The sequence below is a fragment of the Scleropages formosus genome, chromosome 21, assembly GCF_900964775.1.
Source record: "Scleropages formosus chromosome 21, fSclFor1.1, whole genome shotgun sequence".
Taxonomy (NCBI): Eukaryota; Metazoa; Chordata; class Actinopteri; order Osteoglossiformes; family Osteoglossidae; genus Scleropages; species Scleropages formosus.
Genome location: NC_041826.1, coordinates 4865728 through 4890482, shown reverse-complemented (window position 1 = coordinate 4890482; position 24755 = coordinate 4865728). Strand labels below are relative to the sequence as shown.

At 52.0% G+C, this 24755-nt stretch overlaps 1 protein-coding gene across 1 annotated transcript; it reads right to left on the bottom strand.

The window, feature by feature from the left end:
• Positions 1 to 522: 522 nt before the first annotated feature.
• LOC108924227 (NGFI-A-binding protein 1-like) lies at positions 523 to 22299 on the bottom strand. Its single transcript, XM_029247470.1, has 9 exons — positions 22153 to 22299; positions 21908 to 22022; positions 12695 to 13458; positions 12302 to 12435; positions 11133 to 11184; positions 7670 to 7789; positions 5849 to 6017; positions 3809 to 3946; positions 523 to 3216 (listed from the first exon to the last, which is right to left on the bottom strand). Exons 3-9 carry the CDS (start codon positions 13454 to 13456, stop codon positions 3128 to 3130), a joined length of 1464 nt encoding a protein of 487 aa, XP_029103303.1. The 5' UTR covers positions 13457 to 13458; positions 21908 to 22022; positions 22153 to 22299; the 3' UTR covers positions 523 to 3127.
• Between the last annotated feature and the right edge of the window lie 2456 nt (positions 22300 to 24755).

Here is a 24755-nt window from a genome sequence, read left to right as displayed (position 1 = left end):
ACACTAAGATACTTACCCATTTATACAGTCCGGTCGTTTTTACTGTCATATTTATATTTATTTATCTGGCTGACGCTTCTCTCCAAAGCGACTTAGTGTTAAGGTTACAATTATTTACCCATTTATACAGCTGGGTAATTTTACTAGGGCAATTTTTTTAGGGTAAGCACCTTGCTCAAGGGTACTACAGTCAGAGGTGCGGATTGAACCTGCATCCTTAGACCCAAAAGCAGCAGCTCTAAGCACTACGCTACCGGCTGTCCCGGTACATGCCAAGGTACATTTAAGGGTAAGCACCTTATTCAAGGGTACGACAGCAGGAGGTAGGTTCCAAACCTGGGTCTCTCCATTGCAAGGAAACTGCTGAAACTACTCCATGTCCTGCTGGCCCTAATTAAATTAACGTTTTCTTGATGGCGCCCATTTCCTGTTCCCGCACCCATGAGAAGAAACGAGTATTTCTTAAAAGTGTCGAACGCTAGAAAAGGAAAACACATACAAAAATTAAGTCACCATCCGATCTCAAAAAAATAGAGTTTAATGTCCGTGTGCTGTATAACAAATTAAATATATTAGTGTTTACAAAACAACAGGTACATAACCTAACAAGTTTGTTTTTCACTCACGACAACAGTGATAGGTACAGATAGAAAGTCTACTGACAAGAAACACTGTATTATCCCATAGTTCAATATGCATGGCCCTCCGACAGAGAACACTACGAGGCAAGACAAAAAAAAAAAAAAAAAAATTAAAAGCTGACATAAAGGCCATAAAAAGGACAGTAACCAAGACAACGAAATTAGGGGCCCCAAAAACATCCTTGTTAGTACAGTATTGCTTGTGGTGCATTCAGGCGAGTCTATAAACCTGCTATTGCTGAGTCCGCATGTTTTACTAAAAACGGTTAAACCCTGTGTCAGCCTACACAACAATACACACTCTTCATGACATTTCAGTTATGACAGGCTACATGTCACTTGATGATTATCTCGAGGGCATAACCATCATACAGAAAGCCAAGGTTACCAATAAAACTCTCTGAAAGTATTCCCCTTGCTTTCGCATATCTCAACGGGACATCCGGAGAACTTTGTTCGTATCGGTACGTTTAGAAGAGAGTTGCTTGTGAAACACAACGTTACGTTTTGAGTCCGTCACACGTCAGGCACAACACTGAAATCAAGTTTCATTACAAGGTTGGATTTGTATCATACAAGTTATTCTGCCTTTGTCAAAGGATCCCCTACTCCGCAGGGGATGAGAAGCTTAAACTTGAGGTTAGGCTAAAATCGGAACAACAAAAATACAACGTAAAGGGTAAGATAAACGTCAGACTGAATGACACCACATCATTCCTCTAAAACTTTCTAATGATGGCCTCTTCCTGTCATGTTCTTTGCGTTGCTTCTTGCTCTGCATTTCCCTCCATCGCAATGGCACTTAAGAAGTGTAAAGTTTTGCATACTCAAAAAAAGAAGTGTCTGCCGCTTGAACGTAACATCAGACTCGACCGCTCTTTATTTTTTCCCCCCCACAAGAACTCCGAAGGGACTCGTTCACGTGGTCCAGGACAGACAGTCTGCGTTGCTGACCGAGGAGGTATAGATCATCGACGGCCATTTAGACGAACACACAATAACCAGGCGAATCCGAATGGGAACGTACAGAAATTGGGAAACCCAAAAACACACTCCACTTTAACCCTTGAGCTGAAACTGCCTCGACTACGACTACGTAATGCATATATCACACAATAAACTACAACAACAGTTCTAACATTGATGAGTTCGCTTATCGGAAACACACGAGACACAATACTTTTATGCTTATTCTAACAGCAAAGGAACATTGGCTTTTGAATTTAAAAGAAAAACAAAAAACGGTGCATATCAGTCACAGGTAAAACTGGAAATCAGTCAAACTAGAACTATGACTACACTAGTCAACATAGAAATATAGTTGTTTGAACAATCTAGGGGGTTGCGACAACTAGACACTTTCACTAGGTTTTTCCAACAACAGCTATTTGGTATTGCTCTAGTAACTGGAACATAGTACTGGAATCGATGCAGTAAGGTACACGTCAGAATGACACAAGAACAAAACCCTGCTTTACGGATCAAGTCATTAGGTGATTTTTCAGACTATGTACATAATAAACCAGATTATGATTTATTCCCTCCTAAAAAAAAAAAAAAAAAAAAATTGTACAACAATGTGCGATTTTTTAAAATCGCTTTCTCTAAGGTGAGATTAAGACCTATTCCTTCCTGAAAAGGAATGCTGACATCAAGACAAAGTATGACTTGCGCTTATCCTTCATGGCTGAAGTCTAAGCTGAAGCTTACTCTTCTGTACACTGCCGGACCTGAATTAGAGAAGGGAATTACTGTTCATCGGCCCCTGCAGCCTGTCCAGCTCCATCCTGACGTGGAAAGCTTGAGAAGTCATAGAAGGTGGTGTTTTTGCGAGGTGTTCTCTTGAATCAGTTAACAGGCAGCATGACGAAGAGCCGCTGCAGGTTCGAGGACCTGGTACGCGACAGCACGCTTGCTGCCATTAGGGCGCACCATCTTCAGCATCTGCCATCCGCCCTCCGCTGCACTGGCAACACATACACTTCTCATCCAATGGGAGCAAATCCAGTCCCCGCATGTGCATGTGGAGAAGCGCTGGGTGAGGAGAATGCGCTCACGCACACGCAGCGCTGACGATCCCCGGAATTCAGGGGAGGAACGTTGTCCAAATATTTAAGTTTTATACACGGCACATCATTAAATAAGATCATATACAACAGCTTTCAGTGAAATGACATATGTACAAAAAAGAGACCGCTGTGGCCCTAGCCAGTCGCACTCAGGAGGTGCCGCGCCATCACTGGGCACACAGAGGGGTCTCCCCCAGCACTGACTGGAGGTCTTAGGCGCTTCGGCAACACGAAAGACGACACAAAGGAACGCGTTTCTTTCTCGAGGCAACGTTGGTTGTTAAGGCTCTGCTGCAGCTGGGCTTGTTTAGTTTCCACTGACAGACGGCTGAGCTGTGTGTGTGTGTGTGTGTGTGCGTGCGTGCGTGTATGTGTGTGGCGGAGTGATGGTGTGGGGGGGTTTCACAGCCCGAGGCGCTATCTGGAGTCCTCCGGCTCCGATTTGATGGTCTTCTTGTCCGAGAGGTTCAGAACTTGCTGGGAGAAGTCGGTCCCAATTCCATTTTCTAAAACGGAAAATCGACAAAACAGAGAAACAAAATGAGAGTGTGTTTACTGATGTTCTGATGCTTGGACAAACAAAAGGACCTGTGAGATGGGGATAGGCTACATACCATGCGGGCGGGCGGGCGAGAGAGAGAGAGAGAGAGAGAGAGAGAGAGAGAGAGAGAGAGAGAGAGAGAGAGAGAGAGAGAGAGAGAGAGAGAGAGAGAGAGGACCCATTTCATCTCCTCCGGATGGAAGTGCAAGAAAGGAAGGGGCTTTCTCACTGCCAGAAACAGTGTGTGTGTGTGTGTGTGTGTGTGTGCGCGCGCTGGGGGTGACAAACCCTCTCTCTAAGTTCTCACTCACCACCCTCTGTGTGTGGGCTGCCAAACAGGCGGGGGAGGAAAATGCCCCTGGTTACTGACGGTGACAGTTCGAATGCCATGCGAAGCCGCGTTTGAAGTGTGTGTGTGTGTGTGTGTGTGTGTGTGTGTGCGCGCGCGAGAACGTGTCAGGAGCGCGGCGTGACGATCAAATTAACGTGGCGCGTGATGTGTTTGGATCGGGATTTTATTTTTCCTCTTTCTGTGGGCGCAGGAGCGTGGGGCTCACCTGCGGACGCGACCTTGGCCTCCCCGGTCAAGTGGTGCCTCTTGAGCTCGCTGGCCAGCTGCTTCCCCAGGGGCGTGTCTCCTTCGGCGGGGGGCGCCCGCTGCCCCGGCATGCGCAGGTTCAACGGCCGCTCTGCAACTGCGGGGCGCAACACACCACACACGCTGTTCACATTCCCATCGCGCAGCAACGACACATCCTCCATGTGTCCATGTGCCCTTTTTGGCCAAGGGGCCAAAGTCACTACTGTGAACTGGTGTGAGGACCACATGTAAAAATCACCATAAACTACATACCGAATCTAAATTGTCTCAGATTATTTTATTTCACCGCAGTGTGTGCTTGAGTGTGTGTGTCTGGCTATAAATGCATTATCACATGAATCGACAGAATTTATAGCATTTATAAGTAATTAGGAGCGATCATAAGTAAAATATAGAGCGCATTATTAACTGTACACATATTCCTGTGGGCCGCATGTGGGACACCCTTTCTCTGACTCCACTTTCCAGTGTCTCTGCGGCGGCGGCACGACCGGCGCTCCCCATCTCTCCGCGGTTTCCAACAGGCAGCGAGAGAGGGAAGCCGAGAGAGAGAGAGAGAGACAAATGGACTCCCACCATCTCGGCGACACGCAAACCCACACCTGACCCGCACGCAGGTGCTGCACGGCATCATGGGAAAAATGACCCAAATTCTCCCAGCAGCGGTGTTGTGGAGTGCGAGAGGGACATATAATGGATAGAACCCCAACGCAGACTGCGTGGGCTTCTCACGGTGAGTCAGAACAGCCAATATCAGGGAGGAAATCAATGAATTCACACCCGGTAAGAAATGCGCCACAGAGCGGGTTTTCAAGCGGCCGAGGCCGACGAGCAGGTTCACTCGCAAGGGAAGTAGAACTGTGTTTAAAACAAAAAAAAAAAAAAAAAAAAAAGGGGGGGGGGGGGAGGGGAAGGGGGCACTGGATCCTCGGCACAAGACCACTTAACATTTGAACCCGAGCACAAGGGCGCAGCGTGCCGTGTGGCCCTGACGCAGCACACTGGGTGCAGAGTGTGTTCGAGCGCATCAATGCACACATCATCAACGGTGACGCAGTACGTGGTGCAGTGGTTACATTTACATTTATTCATTTGGCAGACGCTTTCTCCAAAGTGACGTACATGGACGCACCACGTGCACCGCTCGCACTCCTGTTGCGCAGCAACAACATGTCCCCCATGTGCCCTCCCGTACCACCCTGGTGAGAGCCACTGCCTTGCAGTCAGAGGATCGACGCTCTGCTCTAGTACCCCGATCAAGGTCCTTAATGTAATGTGGTACAATAAAAGTTACCCAGCTGCATAACAGGGTAAAGCCCTTGGATGCACCTTAAAGCATCAGCTAATTGAAGGAATAAATAAAAGAATAACTCAGTCCCTCACTTAGGACCAAGACTGGCTGCCATCACTAAACGCGGCGGCTCGCAAAACTCGATTATTACATTTTTCCCCCAAAACGGCTCAATGCCACGCAATGATTTTCGTGAATGACTGTGGATTATTAAGGGATTAGGCCACCTGGATGGACAGTGGAGGGCCGGACAGCAGGAAGATTCCGGAAGGGTTTTATAATCCACCAGAACTGCAACCAGAGCTCGAAGAGAAGGTTTTTAACCAGAATTTCCCCTCTGCGCTTCCTGGGCAGAGAACAAGCCAGACAAGGACCGTGACCCCCCATGGAGCAGCGGGTCTACCGAGCATCGCTGCAAGGAAGGTGTAGAAATGAAAGTGATGGCGAGAAACGAAAGCGAGAACCTGCAGCGAGTGACGCGTGACACAGTCAACCCTGCGTCTGTTACCTCCTACAACCGCGCGACCGCTTCGCGCCCCTCATCCCTCCACGACCGCTGCAGACACAGCCGTGTGGGGCAACCGAGGTGGTACGAGACACCACCCTGCAGTTTCCAAAACAGTGACGGCAGCGAGAAGGCGCGTGCTTTCTGACGGTGCGATTCCCCACCCCTACCACGCGTGGTTGCAGGGTTGCGGTCACAACCTTGGTGATCGACGGTCTTGTCGGCGGAAAGGCCGTTGCTGCCCTGTCGCTCAGCGCTGTGTCTGAAAGCCCCGGATGGGACTCTCCAGTCCAGAGCCTGCAGTCTCTCCTGGGCCACCTCATCCTGGAGGATCTCCTTCTGCTTGGCCAGCAGGCGGTCCAGTTGCACCTGGGACATGCACACGCACGCACACACACAAACACACACACACACACACAGGTCAGTCGAAAAGAGTCTCGCTTGCACCACCTTTTTCTTCAGGGACCCTCTGATCCATAACTGCAGGAATAGCTATTCGTACCCTGGTGCACAGTCCAGGCTGCAGACTTCACTTTCTGGCAGCTCAGACAGAGGGTAAAACACTAAAATGAGAGTCATTTCACTTTAATAAAAACTATCTTACATTTACTTATTTAGCAGACACTTTCTCCAAAGCGACTTACAATGGATACTATGTAGTGTTACCAGCCCACACATCTTATTCACTGCAGTGACTTACACTGCTAGACACACTACTTACAATGGGTCACTCATCCATACATCAGTGGAACACACTCTCTCTATCACTCACACACTATGGGTGAACCTGAACAGTATGTCTTTGGAATGTGGGAGGAAACCAGAGCACCTGGAGGAAACCCACAGAGTCACGGGGAGAGCATGCAAACTCCACACAGGCTGAACAGGGATCGAACCCACGTCCTCTCGCACCACCCAGGCGCTGTGAGACAGCAGCGCTACTTGCTGTGCACTGAGCCACCGTGCCGCCCGTCTTAAAGAAACTGAAGCAAACGGATGCAAAATGCTCTTTTTCAGATAACTGCTCTGAAACTTCCTTGCGTTTTTACATTTGCTCTTGTACTCGAACCACCTGGAAACACCTCTGTACATTTATTAACAACCATCCAGGCCATGACTTCTATTGTTTAAAGATGGAGCAATTGAGTGAATATTTCAAGCTCTCGGTGCAGGCTGTGGCTCTGTTGCTCTGGAATTTTTTCTGATCAATTTCAGAGGCTGTCACACAGTGCTTGGGTGGTGCGAGGAGATATGGGTTTGATCCCCGCTCAGTCTGTGTGGAGTTTGCCTGTTCTCCCCATGTCTGTGCGGGTTTCCTCCGGGTGCTCTGGTTTCCTCCCACAGTCCAAAGACATGTTGCTCAGGTTCCCCCATAGTGTGTGTGTGTTCCACTGATGTATGGATAAGTGACCCAGTGTAGTGTATCTAGCAGTGTAAGTCACTGCGGTGAATAAGGTGTGTGGGCTCATAACACTACATAGAGTTCGTTGGGAGTCACTTTGGAGAAAAGTGTGTCCTAAATGAATAAATGTAAATGTCGTAAAATATTCCAGATAATAATGTCAGATGTTTGTATATATATATATTGTAATAATATTCCGCATTTCTATTGTTGCTTTTAAGTCGAATTCTTAACTTCTTGCTCCTGAATTTATCGGGCACGGTAATTCCTACCCGCTGGCCATTTGCGCTGCACGCGTTGCACTATTTGAGCTCATACAGAAAAACAAAACCGCCCTCCATCCACTTTTAACCGCACTCGTCGTACGCGCGAGAACAACGCTCGTGCGTTCGTGTGGGCGTGATCGCGCAGGTCGACGCCCGACGGCCACCTGTCTGTTCAGGTGAGCGAGGCCACTGCGGCGAGTGGTTTGAAGGCCCCCCGTGGAGCGCGTTGTTGTAATTACCCAGTGGCAGGGTGTGAGTCACCTCGCTCGGTTATTCTCAGCCCTCGCTTCCCTGTCAGGCTGTGTGTGTGTGACTCAGGGCGGTGTGTATGGTCTCTGCGTGTGCTGTGTCACCTGGATGTTCCGCACCGCCGTCTCCTCTCCTTTGGACTTGGCGAGCGCCAGCTGCTCCTTCAGCGTCTCCTGCCGCATGTGGATCGCCCGCAGCGCCTCCTGGAGGTCAAAGCACCCTTCCTGGGGACGAAAGGGACGAGCAGGAATGAGCCCAGTGACGTCGCGCGACTCGTCCTCCCCCAAGACGCGAGCACCCACGCTTTCCTTCACCCCGCTTCTACTCACGAGACGTCGAGTCGCATTCACGAGGAGCGGGTTTGGATCCCCTAACGATTGAGGGGTGCGAAACCAGAGCGGCCACGTGCTCTTCCGCACGCTTACAGTTTGCCTCGCGCTGCGTCAAGTTCTTGACCCCCACCATCAGCCCCGTTTGCTAGTTTCGCCCGTTATAATCTCGGCGATGACGGCCCACTAGGACTGTCCGAAGCACGTCCGCGTATCAATTCATTAACATCATTTTTGTTAAATTATTTTCTCTTTTGCCGTTCTGTTCAAAAGCCGTTCGTTTCGCTTTCAAGACTCAATTCATCTACGCTGGGTATCGTATGCCCGTGTTTTGTTTGCCGGGGTTTGTTAAGCGAACGGTAACGTAATGCTATGAAAGAGCTGATCGAGAGCAGGCAGAAGCTCATACGGTATTGTGGAGTAATTCATGAGGGGAAACGGCCTTCTTATGATAACTAACGTTAACTTTTTTAAGTAACTGTGTCCTAAAAGGGATTCGATGACGTTTTAGCACAGATCATGAGCCGTTTGAACGTTTGCATGTTGTCCCAATTGTTAACTTTAATTTCCGCCTATGTGCTTGGGTGTAGTTGTGTTACCCAGGGTTTTACTTTTCCGTTGCGTGTTAAGCTGCTGTGTGTGTGAATTAATACAGTACCTACCTCACCTTATCTAAGTGGATGGCAGTTTTCGGGCCTAGGACTGCACAAAAAACGGTCTCGTTGAAAGTAACGGTATCGGCATCTCCGATGGACGAGGACGCAGCTAACGGAGGGTTTTTCGGGTGCGTGTTGGTTCAGCGAGTCCGGGGATTACTGCAGGAGTTTGGAGAAGGGCAACCCAACGCACGCCGAGGCTACCCCGACTCGGCCGCACGTAACTCATATTATGTATCTCGACCCGTTTACGCTGCCTGAAACGTTTCCCTTTTGCTTGAGGGCAGAAAAAGGGACAGGCAGTTCCCCTCCCGCCGCTACCTGTGGTGAGCGCGACAGTAGAAACGGTTCCGAGCGCTCAGGATCCAAACGAGAGCTGCGGCCCGAAGCGACGCCGCCTCCCGCACAGGGAGACCCGACGGCCGGGCCTCCGGCGCCGAGCCGAGCGCTCGATGACGCGCACTCATCTCCTGGAAGGCAGCACGGCCTCTCCGGAGCACTGACTCATCGCCCGCTCTTTCTACGACCCTTCCGTTTTGGAAAGCGGGACGGAAGATGCGGCGAGGCTGCACCGTGCGCCGCTCCGAAGGGCCGAGCTCGCGTTACGGCCGGCGCCGCGCTTTTCCCGTAGCGACTGGCTGCACGCGTGCCGCCCGCAATGGCCGCATCCGAGCCGCGAGGGTTCGCGGCGCTCGCGTGGAGGCTCAGCAAAGACACCGCAGCGACAGGAAGAGGCGCCCGTCTCGCTGGCTGCACACTCGGGCGCTGACAGCGGTGGCGCGCGGGCGAGGGCGGCCCGCCACACCCTATCATCTGCTCCATCGTCCTTTTATTTTCTCCCCGCCTCCAGCCCGGCAAAATTGGCCAGAAGCGCGCGTGTGCGCAAGTGTGTGCGTGATCTGTCACTAATGACATCTTTCGAGGCAGCGGTGCATGGGCGTGGGTGATTCCATGCACGCCTACCTAATGATGTCAGAAGCACCCCAGGACTATGGGTAGGCGCGCGATTGATCTCATTTGGGCTTATCGTTCCGAGTGTAGGCAGGCGGCTAATTCTTAATGATGTGCATGTGCGGGGGCTTGGGGGGGGGGGGGGTGCAGAGGCACTCGGGGGCAGGGGGAGGTGTACATTTTAACGCCGCCTTCTCGTGAACTCGGAGGACCCTGCAAACCCCAGCGATGCCGTGACGCGCCCGACTCGGCCGTCTCGGAAGCGCGCGCCGCAGATTCCGGGCCAACCGGAGCGACCGCCACCGAATAACTTGCACACATGCGTATTTTTTAAATGCGATGACGGAGGCTGGGCGTTGGGCCGATCTGCGTGTGACACTTAATGGCAGGAGACCCGTAGGCCTGAGCGGTTTTAAAAAGAAAAAAAAAAAAAAACCACCAAGTTTCCATCTGTCACACTCTTGCGTCGGCGTGGACAGAAACAAGGGCAAAAGCTAGAACAGGCGAACCCCTGGCCGGAGCGGGGCGGTAACTATGGGACGGTGGGAGTTTCCAAGCGATCAGATGTTTGGCATCTGCTCAAGTATGTTGCCAGTGAGAGAGAGAGATGGACTGCGGCCACTAGCAAGACGCAAACAAAAGGAGTCTTAACGGCAATGTACGGGCATCTTTAAATGGGACACGAAGATAACGCATTAAAAATGTCCGATTAAAAAAAAAAAAAGAATAATTTACACCTGGGTGGTGTGATTGGAAATGGGCTCAACCTCCTACACAGTGTGTGACGAGTTTGCGTGTTGTCCCAGTGTTTGCGTGAAAGATGCGTGTTTCAGGTGAGCTGGTGACTCCAAATTACCGTATCGCAGCACAGCGGTAGCGTAGTGGTCAGAGCTACTGCCTTTGGACCCCATGGTTGCAGGTTCGAATCCCAGCTATAGTGCCCTTGCTCTAAAATCCCTCCAGTAAAAATTACCCAGCAGTATAAATAATTGTAAGTTGCCTTGGAGAAAAGTGTCAGCTTAATAAATAAGTGTGTGTGGTTTGCTCGGAGGTATAAGTGTGTGACAGATTATAGGGAGTTTAGTGTACTATACGTAACACTGTAAATGACGTTAGAGAAAGATGTCAGTAACACAGAAATCACTGCGCTTCACCTCGTCTGTTCAGTGAATAAATATAAATACTGGTGTAAAAATAACTGCTTTAAATTTTTTTTTTTAAAAAAAAGGGATGTCGGCAAGGAGGTGCAGCTTGTCCTCATCCACAGGCACACAACCGGTCCTCTCCCCTTGAGGGACACCATCCCACCCGCGTTCCCCGCACCGATGAGAAGCAGCTATTCAAACAAGGAGTGGGTCACGGGTTCTGGGTTCCGGCTCGTCCGTCCCCCGCTCAAGTTCTGCATTTTTGGGTCTCTCGCGTCGGGTGTTGAGCATAAAGAGAGCACAGCTACACGACACGTGTGATGGGCAGACGTTCCGACGTACCAGAGCAAACCTGGGCCGAAGATGCCAAGCTCGAGCTCCCCCCACCCCCCAAACAAATCTCCTGCCTTTCCGGAGCGCGGCGTCCTCCAGCTAGTTGAGCAATAATCTCGGCACGTGGCGAAACAAAAGACCCGGCCCACTTACCTCTGTTTTTATCCTCTTAGGGGACGGCTCGTCTCTTTCTCCGCACCGAGATCTGCAGCGGAGAGAGAGGCTCGCTGTTAATGCGATAAAAACAGGACATGCTGGCAGGTAGAGCGGCGCGGTAATGTCGCGTTTCCAGTACGAAAGCGCTCTTCCACTCTTACCGAAGTGCGGCGCATTGAGGCGGGACGCTTCCTAAACACGCACTAAATAAATGAAAACACCAACTGCTAATAAATCTGAGAAAAGGAACGAGCGTGAAACATCCAGGTGTTCAGCGCCTTGATGGAAATTTCCAGATCCTGGTTGCCCGTAACCCAGGAAACACCTGCAGGAGCCAGCAGGCGCCATTCTCGATGTCTTTTTACGGAAAGAAAGGGGTTTCTGGGAGGAAGGGGAGGAGGGGGCTCTTGGTTCTCCACCAGCCACCCCTAACGCCAGCCTCTGCCACGTTCACGTTCATACCCTTAAAATAGAGCGAAAGTAGAACCGAGCCCCGTGCGGCAAAATTTCACATCTTGTTTCATCTGCTATTTCCAGCCGCGGTACGTCAAAGACGTTTTTTTGACGTGAGGAGGCCTTGAGGGTAGGTTTACTGTAACAGGGCTCCACGGTGGCCAGATGTTCTTCTCCAGAGCTGGTGACCGCTACCGCGAGACGCTGAAACCTCGTGGTCCCTCTGCGTTGACCGCGTTTGATGGCTCTCACCTCCAGGTAGTGCAACGGCAGCTGGTTCCAAAACAGTTAGGACTATCAAGGGTTTCAATCCAACCCCCTGCTGTTGTACCGGACATCAAGGTACTTACCCTGAATTGATACGGTAAAAATGACCCCACTGTATATATGAGGAACTGATTTAAGGGACATAATTTATTAATTGGACACTTATCTCGAAAGTAAACAGCAGGGTAATTTTTACCCTATCAGTTCAATGTTAAAACTGTGATCTACAGCACGGGTATTACAGGGGTACTACAGCAGGATGTGGAATTCAGACCCGGGTCTTACGAGAGCAAGGCGGTGGATCTGACCGCCATGCCACCCGCAGCCCCGTTACCGTATCTCGGATGAGGCCCAAGAGTTATGGCGAGGGGCAGTGAGGAGCGTTAGAGGTGCGGCGCTGTGCGGCACATGGGGGCGCAGCCTCGGCTGAATGGAGCAGCACTTACTTGCTGGTGCGGTACGTGTACTTATAGGTGACCTCACGGGAGATCTGGCGAGCCAGGCCAAAGAGCTCGTCTCTGCGCGTCAACAACGCCGTGTCCCGCATGCACAGCTGGGCCGCCGCCTCGTTCACCGTCAGCTGAGGACAGGACAGGGTTAGGGTTAGGTTCACTATCAAAGCCCGAATGAACGACTAAAGGCACGACATCCGCAGCGTGGAGTTCCGACATGACAGGGGTCGAGTTCCGGGGCGGTTCGCCCTCCAGCTGCACCCTGGTACCCGGGAGAGGGCGAGAACCGGGGGATCGGTTTCGTTCAGACACACAGTCTCATTTCTAGAGGAGCACTGTGGGCTCCCACTCGCTCGCTCGCTCGCTCACTCACTCACATCACTGTACCTCGTGCAGCGTCAGATGCTTTCCATCCTTGCGCTTGGAGTCAAAGCGCCCGTAGATGGCGCTGTATTTGCGGACCTCCTCCTCCTTGCGGGGGTCCTCGTCGCTCATGTCGAATATGTGGCTGATCATCTTGGCCAGCTTCTTGTTGCTGCGGAGCTGCTCCTTGACCTCGGCGGGGTCGCTTCGCGGAAGGGCCTGGGCCATGCGCTCCACGCACTCCGCCACCGACTGCACGGCGGCCACGTCCAGAGCCTCGAGGCCCTCGCGCGGGGACGAGGGCGAGCCCAGATCGGCCGGGGACAAGCTGTGCTCGCTCTCGGCGCCGTGGCCGGCCCAGAAGCGCGGCTCGCTGCCGCTCTGCAGGGGCGAGCCGGTGGCCGCGTTGGCGTTGGCCGCATCGGGCTTGCCGGGGTCGGCGCACGCGGCCGGCACGCATTTGGGCACCTTGGCGTGCGGGGATCCCTCGGGCAGCTTGTACACAGGGATGCTGCAGACGGGCAGCGACGCTAGGGGCTGGTTGAAGAGCGCCGGGTTCGTGACCCAGTCGCGGAGCGCCTTCTGCAGGCGCCGCACGTGCAGCGGCTTGCTGGCCATGCCCACCAGCGCCATGATCTCCAGGAACTCGTCCTCTCCGGCCTCGCACAGCTGCTGCACGTCGTCGCCGCCCTGCTGGATGAAGGCGTCGTAGTAGCACAGCAGGTTGGCCCTCTGCAGAATGCGGTAGAGCTGCAGTTCCCCGAGGGTTCTGGGTAACGCCGCCATACCTGGAGGAGGGAGAGCGTGTGAGTCCCCTGGTGCGGCGGGAGCGTAAAAAGCAGCGGATCGGCAAGACGGGTGGCAGGTAGCATCGCGGATCTGAAGGGCGCAGGGTTGAATCCCACCTGCTGCTGCAGTACCCTTGATCGAATACTTACCGCAAATTGATACGGTAAAAATTACCCAGCTGCATAAACGGGTAAATCAGTGCGAGACGCTCTGAGGAAGAAGCATCAGGTAAATGAGTAAATGTGAGGAGATGGAGAGGGTGCGAGGGAGAAGGGGACAAAGAGCAGAGGGAGGGGGAAAAGGACTGAGACAGATGGAGGGAGAGGTGACGGAGCGGACAGAGGGAGGGAGGGAGGCTGCGGGGCACCGAGGGAGCCAGGGATGGGTGGCCTGCTAGTTAAGAGCGTCTGCGTCCCGCCGGGGAGCTCAGAATATAAGAGCGCCTGTCAGACTCCTGGGCTGCTGGGAGAGCCACATACCACACTCCACCTCTGCAGCGCGCGTAGGTGGGCCCTCTCCGCACAGGCTACACTTGTGTGCACAGTAATTGTTCCCTGATCCCGGCGAGCTGACATCTCACTACCGGACTAAGCCTGTAAGAAAGAGGCGGACATGGGGGGGGGGGATGGGGCCCTGCGATGGAGAAGGTGGGGTGTCTCGCTGGGAAGACGAGGCCTGTTATTTTCATTCTTCCCTTTCCTCGGCATTTTTGTTTGCGCACAACTGACTGCGGCGGGCTCTTTACCGAGGGCCGCGGCTCCGCACCGCTTGGCTTAGCCTCCGCCGATCGGCGCGGCCGCTTAGACACGTCAGAGAACACCTACTTTAATCATAACAATAAGAAGGGAACAGATTTAGAATCAAGAGAAGAGAGCGCAACGAAATAACAGCACTAATAGCGCTATATATGGATCTCCTCGCCAGGGGACAAGGTGTCTTCGTCCAGCAACGGTCCATTTCGATATGACACGAGGCTGTGCGGAGGAGGTAGCGGTCCACTCGTAGAAGAACCAGCGCATTAGTTACTTATTCAGTCATTCACTCATTCATCTGACCCCTTTTACACACACATACACACTGGCTGAAGCCACTTGTCCCAAGGGGGGTCACAGCAAACTGGAGCCTAACCCGGCAACACCAGACATAAGGCTGGAGGGGAAGGGGACACACCCAGGACGGGATGCCAGTCCGTCGCAAGTCACCCCAAGCGGGACTTGAACCCCAGACCCGCCAGGCAGCAGGACCCGGCCAAACCCGCTGCACCACTGCGCCCCCTGACCCTTTTCTCCAAAGTGAATTACACTGATTTACCCATTTATACAGCTGGCTAATTTCTACCACATCAGTTCAGGGTAAGTACCTTGAGCAAGGATAATCTAGCATAAAGGTGCTGACAGCCTCAACCGCTACGCCACCTGGTGGCCTTCAGATGCCAGTGTCCTCCCAGCACTGAAGGTGTGCCACTCTCCAGCACCACTTCTCTTCCCTCAGCGCAACAGAGCTGAAGCAGCAGGGGATCGACGATGCACCGACCGCGGTGAGCACTCGCACCCCTGGCCGGCTCTTAGCAACACCAGTAGAGTGTTCCTCATGACTCCCTTAACAGCGCTGCAACTCCGCTGTGGTCACAATGGCAGGTGGAGTCTGCGCGCTGCCCGATGGGGGCGGAGCTGCCCCACTGTGCTGGTGTCACGCCAGCGTCTCACCTCAACACGCCCTTTCCTGAACCCAGGGCCTTGCCAGACAGGGCCGACATGACGCACCTACACACCCTCCGTGGCAAACACCTCCGCCGGCAGCGCTGCGCCCCTTCGCAAACACGCAAACCAGAAAAAAGTGACCGTCCCATTGCCGTAGTCTCCATTAAAAAAAAAAAAACTTAAAAATTAACAGTTTACCACCAATGCCAGTAAAAATGTGGTGAGAACATGGGATGAGCGGAAAAGGCTGACCCCAGAACCGAATCGCACTGGAGTAACGAGACGGACTGCAGCCTTGGAGACAACAATCCATGGGGCGGAATTGCTGTCAGGTCGCTACAGAGCAGCACCAGAGGTGGCGTCGCGGTTAAGGAACTAGAGGCACATCCGACGCGTCGCAGGTTCTAGCCACAGGAGCACCTTGAGCCACCTGCGTGACCCAAACTGATTCAGCAGAAGTTGTACGAACCTCTCTCTCCTCTCCACCTCACCGGGTCACAAGTTCCTTTAACTACTGCATCCCACAACTCGACGGGCCGTATCACCGTGGTTACGGGACTCTTTCCTTGTTTCACGGCACATCGGAGTTTCCACTTTAAATTACTGCCTGGGATGGCAATATGATTAAAAGTAGGAGAATTTAAATATGCTCCAATACTCTAAAACTGAATGGAAAATCAAAACTCCTCCACTGGAAATGTTTGAAGACCCCTGATGGCTTTACTTCTTTCAGCTCGAACAACACGGTGCGTTACTGTTTCGCTCTGCCCCGTTCCTCAAGTTCCATTTATAAAAGCAGTGCACAGATGTCCCTGGTTTTTCATTTTCTTCTGCTTGGGGAGAAAAAAAAAAAAAAAAGTCACATGAGGTACACGATACCTAATATGAACTTTGGACACCTTTTTCGGACACTCGATCACACTTTCGAAATTTCACGCCAGGCGTTTCCGTCCCGGCTCTACGCACAGCATGTGACTGTACTCAGTCTCTCCAACACTCTTCGTGTTTCCATCCTCACGTGACCCGTTGTCGCTGCTGTTGCTAAAAACAGAAAGGTGTACGAATTACTGCTATACGTCGCTAAACGTCTGGCTCTCCTCAAGATCCCAGGAGTCGACGAGTCCCAACTCCACGCTGCTCTCAAGTTCCATGCGATTACCGGAAGGTCAATCATCCAAACCATCAATTATCCAAACCCCCCACCCAAAAAAAAAAATTTAAAAAAATCACAGTACTGCACTCTCATTTCCGTGCAATTACTGTCTATTTCTGTTTATGCAAAAACTGTGATTTATGGTTGAAACCATGTAAAACAATTAGGCAAGTTCAAAATAAACATAATATACATTGTTTCTATAGGGGGGTGCGGTGGCGCAGTGGGTTGGACCACAGTCCTCCTCTCCGGTGGGTCTGGGGTTCGAGTCCCGCTTGGGGTGCCTTGCGATGGACTGGTGTCCCGTCCTGGGTGTGTCCCCTCCCCCTCCGGCCTTATGCCCTGTGTTACCGGGTAGGCTCCGGTTCCCCCGTGACCCTGTATGGGACAAGCGGTTCTGAAAGTGTGTGTGTACATTGTTTCTTTTTTGGGTATTGTTTACAAACTGTTCCCTAAATCAATTTTTTTTTTTTATTATACCATACATTTAGAAATAGAGCAGTAATAACCTGGTGTACAATAACTGTATTGTAGGCCTAATTATACTTTATTGTTTTGTATGAGAGGGGGTGCAGTGGCGCAGTGGGTTGGACCACAGTCCTGCTCTCCGGTGGGTCTGGGGTTCGAGTCCCGCTTGGGGTGCCTTGCGACGGACTGGCGTCCCGTCCTGGGTGTGTCCCCTCCCCCTCCAGCCTTGCGCCCTGAGTTGCCGGGTTAGGCTCCGGTTCCCCGTGACCCTGTATGGGACAAGCGGTTCTGAAGATGTGTGTGTGTGTGTGTTTTGTATGAACTGGGTATTCCTGTGTATGTTTCATGAACCGAACCTCGGTCCCAATTAGTCTGATTAATGACGTTCTCCTTTACTATGAATAAATAAATATTCCTATTAAATATTAGATATTGCTACAGATGATCCGATACTCACATATTTTTGTGGCAGCAGAAGGCGTATCGGCCAGAGATGCCGCCTTGCGCTGAAAGGACAAAGGTCACAAGAGCGCGGAGGGACAATGTGCTCATGACCGTTGCCTTAACCGTTCCCCTAGGAGGATGTGTCACCCTGACGATGAGACCAGAGCTTCGCAGCCCGTCCCCATGTTGAGTCCCTCACTATTATCACTTGGAGGTCACCTTTTCCAGAAAGAGCACCAACAAAACACGTTTCGCACACACCTTGAGTCCATCCTCAGTCTTGCTCCTTGAAAGAACGCACACTCGAATCAATCGCACGGTTACAGTTTGTTTCTACAAGGAACCGAAGGATGCAGGTTCGAACCCCACCTCCTGCTGTAGCACCTTTGATCAGGGGACTTACCCTGAATTGCTGCGGTCAAAATGACCCACTTGTTTAAAAGGGTAAATCACTGCAAGTTACTTAGGAGAAAAGCATCCATCAGTTCGATGGACCTTCTCGAGAAATCGGATTGCCCGTCTCCGACCCGTCGCTCGGCTATGGCCGACACCGCGCTCCACAGAGCCCTTTCCTTCAGGTACCATATGGGCATTTTAACTTCAGTTGCAGGGAAACGTGAAGCCAGCAGCCCCACGAAGAGGATCTACGCACCCGCTGACCTCGGCATCCATCCATCCCTCAACGAATAAACCCCAAGCGAAACGCTGGAGAGTCTCTGTCCTCGAGCTGCTAATGGAGGACCCCCCCCCCCGCCGCCGCCGCCGTTGCTCAGGGCGCCCAAAGCCAGCGAAGCAGGCCTCGGAGGATCTTACGTGGGAGCGGGACGTCCCTCCGCGACGGGTCGATGTGACAGCTATCGAAAGCGAGAGCAGGACTCCGCAGCGCCTCTCGGGGAGCACTTGCCACTCGTCGTCGTTACATAACAGCTCACTCTCGCTAACTGCAATGAGTGTGACGCTCTCGCTCTCGCAAACCAGTCAACTGCCGCACCGAGGCGGACAGACTAAAAGAGAAAAGTGCGGAAACCACAATGTCTCGTAACTCGTCCTCAGACCGGGAAAGTAACAATACCTTATTCTGGTGGCAGCACTTTGCACACAAGTAAATAAAGCGACATCCCTGATTCCCATGAATAATTCCTTACGCGGGTGGGGTGGGGGGTTGGGGGGGGGGGTCTTCGTCGCCCCCTCGCACGGTTCGTTTCGGTCCCACGGCTCCGCTTTGTGCCTCGCGAGCGTATCGCACACCTTCTGCGCGCTTCACAGAGCCCTGGTCCTCGAGAGCCGAGCGTGGGTCGCGCGCTGCGTACCTGGGGAGAGGCGCACGGTACTTCCACCAGAGAGATCCACGCAGCAGGAGGAGGGAGCCGCAAAGAGGTACGAGAAAAACGCATTTTTAAGCTCTCTGCGAAAAACTACTATACGTGGACATTCACACGCGAAGCTGGACCACTCGCGCCATGGAGGCGGCTCTGAATCCTACTGCGGCAGTAAACAAACATAGTAAAGCAAAGGGGGTGCAAACCAGCTTCATGTTCTATTTTATTCATTCATTTAGCTGATGCTTTTCTCCAGAGCCACTTACAATGAGAAGTTATCGACAGTTATTTGCCTATTTGAACAGCTGGGATCCTTTTTTTCGTAATTCAGTTAGGATAAGTGCCTTTTTCAAGGGTACTACAGCAGTACGTGAGATTTGAACCAGCAACCTATTGGTGCAAAGGCAGCAGCTATGAGCAACACACTATCAGCTGACCCCAAACTATCAAAATCGCGCACACGCACCGGCTGAAGCCGCTTGTCCCAACCGGGGTCACGGCAAACCGGAGCCTAACCCGGCAACGCAGGGCACAAGGCTGGAGGGGGAGGGGACACACCCAGGATGGGACGCCAGTCCATCACAAGGCACCCCAAGCGGGACTCGAACTGCAGACCCGCCGGAGAGCGGAACTGGGCCAAGTCCGCTGCACCACCGCACCCTCATTATCACAATCTATATTTTTATTTCTATATCAATAAGACACCGGTGGCACCAGGCTGCTGCAGTGCCCATGTGTTCCACATCTTCCCGTGACACCAACACACCACCCGTGTGGAGCCATGGCATATTCCTTAAGGCTCTATCACAATCAGGATGCACTGTGGGATGGATTTCCATATTTCATTTTTTGTATCTCCAGGTAATCCAAAATTCGCTCGTGCCAGCTATGGGCAATGGAAAGATAAACAGGATAATATGCATATTTTTGAATATCTATCTATATATATATAGTATAAATACACTTATGACCTCTTGAGTGCATTTCATATGATGCTTTTACACACACAACACACAATGTCCACCCAGGACGGGACGCCAGCCCGTGGCAAGGCCCCCCAAGCAGGGCTCGAACCCCAGACCCACCAGAGAGCAGGATCCGGCCAAACCCGCTGCGCCACCACACCCCCCTGTACAATGAAGTATACTGCGCAAAACCGAGTAAAAAAATACATTAACTATAACATAACAGCATTTTACTAAAAGTAATAAGCTCACATAGCGCATTTTAATACATGTATAAAATGAGAAATCTGGAACTCTACTTATTATCATTCCCATTTAACAGATAATGTTTCCTCTTCTTATTTAATTAGCATGAATATTTGGCAGTACTTTGTAAAGCAAACTGACACATTGTGTATTGTATACATTGGCTGGAATTATCTGTAACACATTGTTTCCACATTCTGAAACATCCATCCATGTGAAATGTTGGCAGCTGAACTGAAAAGCTTTGCTAAAATCTACAGTATCGTCAAAAGTCAGTGTGAAGGTACACACAGGCAAAGTGCAGCGCGTGTGTGTGTTACATATTGTCTCCTGTGACACCCCTACTGTCGTCACACAAGGGGGACAGTCATCACAGGACTTATTCCGTACCAGTTAAACGCATGAAGATGACTATTATGCATCAGTGCAACTTTCGAATGCTTTGTCTATTACCTTGTAACAAGTATTTTTAAATATTGCACATGAGCAAATATGAACAGTAAATCCTGGATTTAAACATGCAAAATCATTTGGGAAAATTGCCAAACTGTAGCAGTGGAGAAAACAATCAGTTACAGTTATAGCGTGACAAAAGCTTCAGTCAGTACTCTCACTTAGCGGGTCGGTACTGATGCTACAAATAGTGCATCGGTCTGTACTGAGGCTACAACCAGTGCATCTGTCACTACTGATGTTACACCTGGTGCACTGGTCAGTACTGATTCTACAACCGATGCACCGGTCAGTACTGATGGTTTTGTGCTCCAACCTTACTGATGCTATAACCAGAGCATCAGTCAGAATTATCACTTAGACAAACATCAATTAGTGCTCCAATCCAAACAGTGCAATGGGCTGTACCATCACTATAAAGTGTGTGACGGTCAGTAATCACACTACAGTCAGTACAGTCTGCACTATTACTAAAACTAGTGTAAGAACAGTTTAACCAGTGCACCAGTCAGTGTTCTCAGTACCGGTCAGTACTGACATTTCGGTGCACCTGTCAGTGCCCTCGGTACTGGTCAGTACTGACACTTCAGTGCATCACTCAGTGTTCTCAGTACAAGTCAGTGGACGGGTCAGCACTGACACTAATTTACATTTTATATTTAGAAGATGTCTTTCTCCAAAGCATCTTGCAACGATTATTATGTGGTATTTAGCAGACACTTTATCCATGGTCACTCAGAGTGTTAGAGACACAGCACTCAGCTCCCTACAGTCATTCACACACCTGTACAGTACAGCAACTGACCAGTCGCACGCGCACGTTGTGGTCAATTCGGAGTCACCGGTGTTCACCCGAAACACACGCCTTAGCACCGTGGGCCGAAACCGGAGCAGCACGCGGGAAAAACGCGCAAACACACGCAGACTGAGCGGGAATGGAACCCATGTCCAATGACAATGTGGAGCGGGTCCACAATCATCACGTACAGCGGGACGGGAAAGGTTTCATCATGATCATGTGCTGGCAACAACAACAACAGTACAATCGATGCACCCAAAGCTCACTCGCGGTGGCCCTGAACAGCGGCTCCGTTTTGCTTTTGTGCAGCACATGGATGGATGGACCGCGACACGGAGCACCGGGACATTACTGGCCCCATTAGGCTTATTATAAGAGATGGCGCGAGGTCCCGGACACCTCGCTCGCCGCCGCGACCTGTACAGTCAGCGTTTCCCCAAGACGGCGGACACCCGCACGCGGCCAAACGTAAACCGGCATCCGACCGTCGACCCGCCAACCTTTGTTTGTGTGATTTTAGCGTGGCAGAAACACAGCGAAAGAAAACAAAAGTTGTGGGTAAGGACCAAGGAAAGGAAAGGAAAGCGCTCATGGTTAATTAGCGGCGCCGCGGGACATCATTCATGATCATCGCCGGGACGTCACCAGCAGCAGCGGACATCATCATCATGATCATGATCATCATGATCATGATCATAACCAGGACATCATCGCTGGGGCGCTCGTGAGTCTTCAGCACTAGAACTTCACCGGGCGCACACTGACTGCTGCAGAAAGCGGCTCGATCTGCCCGGCAGTACCGACCGCACTTACTTAGTCCCTTCGGCGAAAAGCTCCGTCCACAAGGGATCAGTGATGCACGCGCGCGCGCGCGCACAGACACTCAGCTGTCACACTGTACCTGCACTGTTCTCCGCGCGCCGCTCTCCTCCTCTCGCCGTTTCAGGATCTCACGTGTCCAGCGAGAAGTTACCGCCGATGCCCCCCCGAGGCTCTGGGACTCTTCTCCACACGCCCTGCTCACGGGGAGGGAGGAAGGGAGGGGGGGGACGGGGGGGACAGGGGTAGGGGGGTGGGTCACGTCGTCGGCGCGCACGGGTCCTGCAAGCTGAGCGCAAAAGAAGCGCGTGCACTCGAACCCCGAACCTCCACTGCCTTCCGCTTCGTCCTTCGCACTGCGCGCTCGAGCGCTAACGGTCGCAGGTTTAGTACAAAGGGCCGCGGAGCCGTTGGTTTCCCCCTCCTCCCCCCTCCTGCCTCTCGAATTGGGATATTCCGCTCTTGCTACATTGCTCTCTCACTCCCACGCGCCCGCGTGACGCAGATCCTGGCGTGGGCGGCCGCGGGGCGTGGGAGGCTGCTGCATGGAATACCAAGCATCACATCGCAGCAGCGGCCAGCGGGGAGTCGGTGCTGAGCACACCCTACCCTCTGTGACACACACACATACACACACACACACACACCGAAACAGCCGTGAACGGGCCGAAGGAAGCGCGAGCGACGGTGCGGCTTTTTAAGTGCGCGCGCCTTCCTCGCGCGCCTGGCCGCTCCGCCGCACATGATGATGCTGCCCTTGAAGCGCAGCCTTCGGTTCACCTGATCGTGGTTCTCGTGCAAACGTACCGTGACATTTCTGTGCTCGTGACACATTTAACTGTGCTGCCCGTCTCCCTCTTTGGGAAAACATGCTTTTGCACTCGCTGTTGGTTACTCCCACGTGCTCCACCCTCTCACCCGTGTCCAGACAGACATGCAATTCTCATTTTCTTCTTCAAACTAGTGATGCACTTGAGTTTGAGGCTGCAGGCTCAGGGAAAACATGCATAAAGGCCGATCGCTGCACAATTAGTGAAAAATAGGAGGATAACCCTAACAGAATGTACAGTATTTGGATATTTAGTTTGTGAGAGATGCAAAAGTAACGCTCTTCTACAGAGTGGCCTTGCATGTCCCCGTGCATGACTTTTTGTTCTTTATTGTTCATTAATAAGACATCATTTTATGTTTCATGCCAGAGTATGTCCTGAAGATGGGGAAAAAAAATTAAAATTGTGTGGAGAAAGGAGGGGAACATACAGACAATTTCTAATAAACTTTAATTAGCATGCATAGGGACTTTGTGGCCACCCTGTAGGCCTGGTTCCAAATACAAATGGTGCATTTTAAAAAGAGTGATTTTTTTTTTCCCCCTACACGAATGTAAAATTGCTGTGCCCCATATGTAAATGTTTAATTTTTTCCGAAGCATTAACAAATAGTTTAACTGCCTCACGCGTTAACGTGGCTCGGTTTGAATCTGCAAATAAAATGTGAGGCAGGACAAAGAAATTGCTAATAAGGACGAGCGGAAGAGAGGCCAACGAGATGACCCTTTCGATGCAGGATGAATAGCGGCGACGCGAAAGAGCTCATCTGTGCGAGTGCAGCGACGGCAGCGGCAGAATCGCGGGCAGCTGGGAATAAAGCGCACTGCAGAACTGCTTATTTACGGCGTGGTGCTGGTGCAAAAGCCGAGGCCTCTTCGCTCTGCGGTCGTTTCACCCCTACGCCCTGGTCGGGTAATATGAGTCTATTTATTCACCACGCCCAGGCACGGTACGGGCCAGGCGATGGACGGTTTCCACCGTCACGCACCGCCAGGTCCCGACCCCCTCCCTGTTCCTCCTTTGCCGCGCGGGTCGCGGCTGTCCGGACAGTGGAGGAAAGCTGCTCCTCGCAGATGGGGTTTGAGTAGGAGGGAGGAGCGGGCAACGGGCACGGGGACGAGGACGGGCGGGGTGGCCCCTCTCACACAAACGCTGCAAACTCCTCTTCCAGGATATTTACCCTCCCACGCACGTTGATTCAGCTGGCGCTACGCCTCTCCCTGCAGAGCCGCTCGGCTTTACTACGCCCCAGACTGGATGGGCAGGTCCTCGGAGCGCATCGGGCGCGCGGCTGCACGGCTCCTGGGGACCGTGATCGCGTTAGCATTTCGGCGACGGAGGGGCTCGAGGAGCCAGCTCCGAGATAATGACGCTCCGAGTAGTGGATGCACGTGACGGCGCGTAGGCAGCCCACACCTGAAACGTGCCGGAGAAGAGGCGTATCTCACCCCTGCAGGCAGCCAGGAAAGAGATCAAAGGGATGGATTTAACCCAGGAGAATTTGTCTCCTCGGAGTGCTGCGTCGACCCCGCCATCGCGCTACATAATAGCTTTATCCGCGCACTTTGCCGGGTTCTGGCTAAAGCCGGGGACTTTGTAATGAGAACAAAGCGGTGCCGTACAGTAGTGGAGACGGGAGGCGGTGCACCGAGAGGAAGGATCTCTTAAAAAAGTCAGAATCCGCATCAGCATCAGGGCTATATTTAGGAATTAGGACAGCTCTGGCAAACAACGTGGGGAGGACTCGGCCTGCCCTTCTCGTCCTGGGAGATGCAGCAGAGAGACCGGCTCTCTGGGAAAAAAACAAAAAACGGAGTCACACCCAGACTGAAAGTATAGCTCTCCCTTTAAACTGTGAAGCAGTGTGCCATAAAGCCAGCGCTCGAACTTTGCACTCGGTTCATCGCCGACCACAGAGCTCAGGAAGGAGGGGCTTTCGTCCCGAACTGAACTCAGAGTTGCACGCGGCCGACCGCAGATCTTTCAGTTACCGACTCCCTGTGAAACTGACCCTATGGACAAGTGTCAACAGTGAGTTCTTAAAGTGCTCAAATCATCACGTGGTAGTACGGCACCGCAGGAACAGCGGCGGCTCCCCAT